Source organism: Anoplophora glabripennis, unplaced genomic scaffold, assembly GCF_000390285.2.
Source record: "Anoplophora glabripennis isolate ALB-LARVAE unplaced genomic scaffold, Agla_2.0 scaffold1956, whole genome shotgun sequence".
NCBI classification, from domain to species: domain Eukaryota; kingdom Metazoa; phylum Arthropoda; class Insecta; order Coleoptera; family Cerambycidae; genus Anoplophora; species Anoplophora glabripennis.
In genome coordinates, this window is record NW_019418041.1 from 1 (window position 1) to 4,399 (window position 4,399).

Here is a 4,399-nt window from a genome sequence, read left to right on the forward strand (position 1 = left end):
AGTTCCAATTTCTGGTAGCAATCCCTGACTACTAGTCTACATTTTCCTAGGTTTGTGGTTGTAGGTTATGTTTATTATTATTTGGATTTCTTGTTATAAAACGGGAACAAAATGCAACCAGGAAACTCCAAAGAAATATTATGCAGACTGTGTCTTAATATTATTACCGAAAGAAGCTGCGAAATAATAGGAGAAGGCGTAAGGAAGGTTTTGAAAGTACTTATGCCGAGTGTGGTAAGATCAAATTGTTAATACTATTTTTACGTGTAGCATTTTGCTATCTTTAATTTTGAAAATATTGCAGAATCTGGAGGAGAGAGATAATCATGCAATATGTAAAGCATGCAGTGTAAAATTATTGGCGGCCTTTAATTTTAAATCAACATGTATGGATACGGAGGGCATTATTGTTCCTTATGTTATCTCCACCAAATATTCAACGGTTGACTTAAAAGAAGTTTATCTAAAGGAGAAAGGAAACATTCACTTAATCGATATATCAGAAAATCATAGGATTTGTCGATTATGTATTCAGTTGGTGACATATGGATTTGTGTCACTAAATGAAGTGGATGTTGACATAATCAACGCATGTATACCAGAAGTTGTAAGTATTTTTCAAAGTGCTTAGGAAAGTATTTTTATGTCAGTAAAGGGTTGTTTCCATAAGTGAACGTGTATGAAAAATTTGTAAAAACATAACATTCTTATACATTCCTCCTAACAGTATTAAAGTGGAAAATGATTTGTTGTTCAAGCTACATAATTAGAAACTGACATTAAGTTTGTACTGGCAATTCTGTCATGTCTTAAGTTGTTAAGTAGTAGAGTTTAGTCACTTAACATGTTCGATGCCAATGGACACATTATAAGTGCCCAGACAATTTATGCGTGAGTACCATAGGTGCTTTAAAGAGCCCGGAAGCATATTATTCAATCTGACACAGCACCTACATTTATATGCATATACTGGCGTTTGAGTAAAGTATTTTTAACACTTTTAACATAAATGTGAGTTCGTGATCTAGGTGACATGAGGGTGAAATGCATCAGCATTGAACGTGTTAAGTGTAAATATACAATGTACAGGAATTAACTGTAATGAAACTTGTAAAACATATATGACTATATTGAGGAATCGTAATTGTTTATGTTTTATCAGAATCAAAATCAATTGTTACAGTTGCAAAAAAAAGTGAGTTTACTTTTAACAAACATTTTCACAAACTGTCCCTGAGAAGCTAAAATATTAATCAAGGTAGTCAATGTTAAGCTGAGGTCATTTGTTTTTTTTTTTCTAAATAAGTACATCTATTTTTTTACAATATTGAAGACCGTGTCAGACTATCAAATTTTCATAAAATTTGTTTGATCGAAATAGTATAGACATCATTTAGGCGTCATGAATGAAAAATGAACAGGTAACAAAATATTGATCGAAAAAGTCAACTGGTAGCTTTTAGGGTCATTCTTAGAAAGACTTTTATTACTTTACTAATTTGGCCAAATCAGTTCTATCAGAATAGTTTGATAGTATGAAAGTTACTTTCGATGTTATCAAATTATTTTGATCAAACAAATTTAATGCAAATTTGATATTGCAACATGGGTTTAAGACTGTTTCTTCGGCATATTTTAAATCGTTATTTGATTATTCTTCGTCTCTTAAAAGATAGTATTTTGTAGAACGTCACAGCTACTATGGATCCCATTATATGTAATCCGTGTTTTGATTCACTGCGTACTCATGGCGGGTTTTTAAAGAATTGCCTTGATGCACAGGAAAATTATAAAAATGCAGATGAGCAGTCTTGTATTAAAACTGAAGAAATTGAAGTAAAACTGGAAGACGGTCACGGTATACAGGAGAAACATAAAAATGTCGAGCAATTTTATGTTAAAACTGAAAAGATTGAAATAAAATTGGAAGTAGATAGTCAGGGTCCGCAAGAGAACTATAAATGTGTTGAAAACCAGTGTTACATTAAATGTGAAGATGTTGCAATAAAATTAGAGGCTCAAGATTGGTAAGAAAATGTCAATATAATTTTGAAATTTTCAAATTTATTGCACTACCACTGATAAAGTAAAATTTGAAGAACAGCTGATATAAACTAATTTTAGTGTTTTTTATGTAAAAAAAGCAATTAACTTGAAAAAGTTTTATATTTCTCAAACACTGATTTATAATGTTTACTGCAATATGAATATTTAATTTTTTTTAGTGATTCATTTGACTTATATGATGAATCGGTTGAGAGCGAAAAGAAGTGCACCTCAGAAGATTTAGGAGAAACAAAGACTAAATGTGTGCTTAAATATGAGACAGGATTAAATGAAAACTGTACAGCATCGATGTTTGGTTACAACATCGAAGTATCCAAAAATGAAAAGTCTAGATTCCAAAAATGTGACCCTTTATTAGAGAAGCGATTCCATCAATGTGATAAATGTAAATATAAAACTAAACTTAAAGCTAATCTAAAAAGGCATCGGTTAATGCACGAAAATCCTTCAGTACAAACCGAGGTACAAACTTACAGGTGTGATAGGTGCAACTATGAAACTAAACTGAAGTATCGTTTAAAAATGCATCAGTTATCACACATGGACCCTTCAGAAATCCAAATGTACAAGTGTGATACTTGCGATTTTGAAACCAAATATAAGGCTCATCTAAAAGTGCATCAGATAACGCACAAAGAACCTTCGGAAATCCAAATGTACAAGTGTGATACATGTAGTTATGAAGCTAAATATAAGAGTAATTTAAACAGTCATCAGCTGATGCATAAAGATCCTACGGAAATACAAATGTGGAAGTGCGATACTTGTGGTTTTGAAACTAAACTCAAGAGTCAGTTGAAAAGACATCAGTTATCACACAAAGACCCTTCGGAAATCCAAATGTACAAGTGTGATACATGTAGTTATGAAGCTAAACATAAAAGTCATCTGAAAAGGCACCAGTTATTGCACAAAGACCCTTCGGAAATACAGATGTGGAAATGTGATACGTGTAATTTCGAAACTAAATACAAGAGTCAATTGAAAAGACATCACTTATCACATGAAAACCCTTCAGAAATCCAAATGTACAAATGCGACTCTTGTACCTATGAAACTAAGTATAAGTACGCTTTAGACAGACATCAGATAATGCACAAAAATATTTCAAAAATTCAAATGTACAAATGTGATACTTGTGTCTATGCAACTAAATATAAGAGTGGTCTAAAAGTGCATCAACTAATGCACAAAGACACTTCGAAGATTGGAAAGTTCAAGTGTGACTCGTGTAGCTATGAAACTAAGTATAGAAACAATTTGAGATCACATCAATTGTTGCACAAAGATTCTTCAGAAATTGAAATGTACAAATGTGATATGTGCGATTATAAAGCTAAGTATAAAAAATATCTAAAAGATCATCAGTTAACGCATAAAGGCCCTTCGGAAATCAAAATGTACAAATGTGATACATGTACTTTTGAAACTAAGTTCAGAAGGAGCTTAAAATTGCATCAATTAATACACAAAGATTCTTCAGAAATTGAAATGTACAAATGTGATTCTTGTACTTATGTAACAAAACATAAGACTTATCTGAGGGTGCATCAATTAACACACAAGGATTCCTTAGAAGTCCAAACACAAGTTTGATAAGTGTTATGAAACTAATTTTAAAACTTTAAAATTACACAAATGAAATGCATTGACTGAAAACCTGACTATACAAAAACGAAATCTATTCTTTTTGTATTCATTTCTGAAAACACAAAGGCAACATGACCAATTTGAAGAAGACATTGAATGACATTTTGAAGAATTTGGCTAAGAGTGACCTCTTCTCATTGGGAATTATTAACTATTAATTATAACAAAGCATATTACTTACCTCTAATCTCAAGTTAACGTAATTTATATTTCAACAATCAGATCAGTCTTACGATAGGTATATAACTACGATTTAATATAAAGCAATTATATTGTTTGTCCTGTCTTATTCGAATAAAGAAATGTGTGAAAAATATCGAAAGTTATTGGACATAAGTCATTATAAAACAGTTTAATTTTATTCTAAATTACTAAAAGAAGTTAAGGACTTTAAAAATATAAATGTAAGGGTATAATTAAAAAGTGGATTATGTAAAGGGACCTATTTACACTAAAAAATATACAGGGTGTTTTCAAAAGAAGCAGCACAATTGGTACCGGTGAATCTAAATAAAAAACAAGTTTTGCATAAAAATGATTTTAGTAAAATGTTAGGATATACAGCCTCAAAGTTTTCAGAAAAATGTAATAGAATTAAAAAACAAAAAAAGGTATAATGGTCAAATTTTACACAAATTTCCTACTAATGCATGTGCAACTTCTCAACATTTTTCGAACATTT

General features: G+C 30.8%; 1 protein-coding gene across 1 annotated transcript; it reads left to right on the top strand.

Moving 5' to 3' along the window:
- The first annotated feature begins 123 nt into the window (after positions 1-123).
- LOC108916097 (zinc finger protein 90-like) lies at positions 124-4,097 on the top strand. The gene is made up of 4 exons (XM_018722295.1): positions 124-234; positions 305-607; positions 1,687-2,027; positions 2,226-4,097. Exons 1-4 carry the CDS (start codon positions 223-225, stop codon positions 3,661-3,663), a joined length of 2,094 nt encoding a protein of 697 aa, XP_018577811.1. The 5' UTR covers positions 124-222; the 3' UTR covers positions 3,664-4,097.
- The last annotated feature ends 302 nt before the right edge of the window (positions 4,098-4,399 follow it).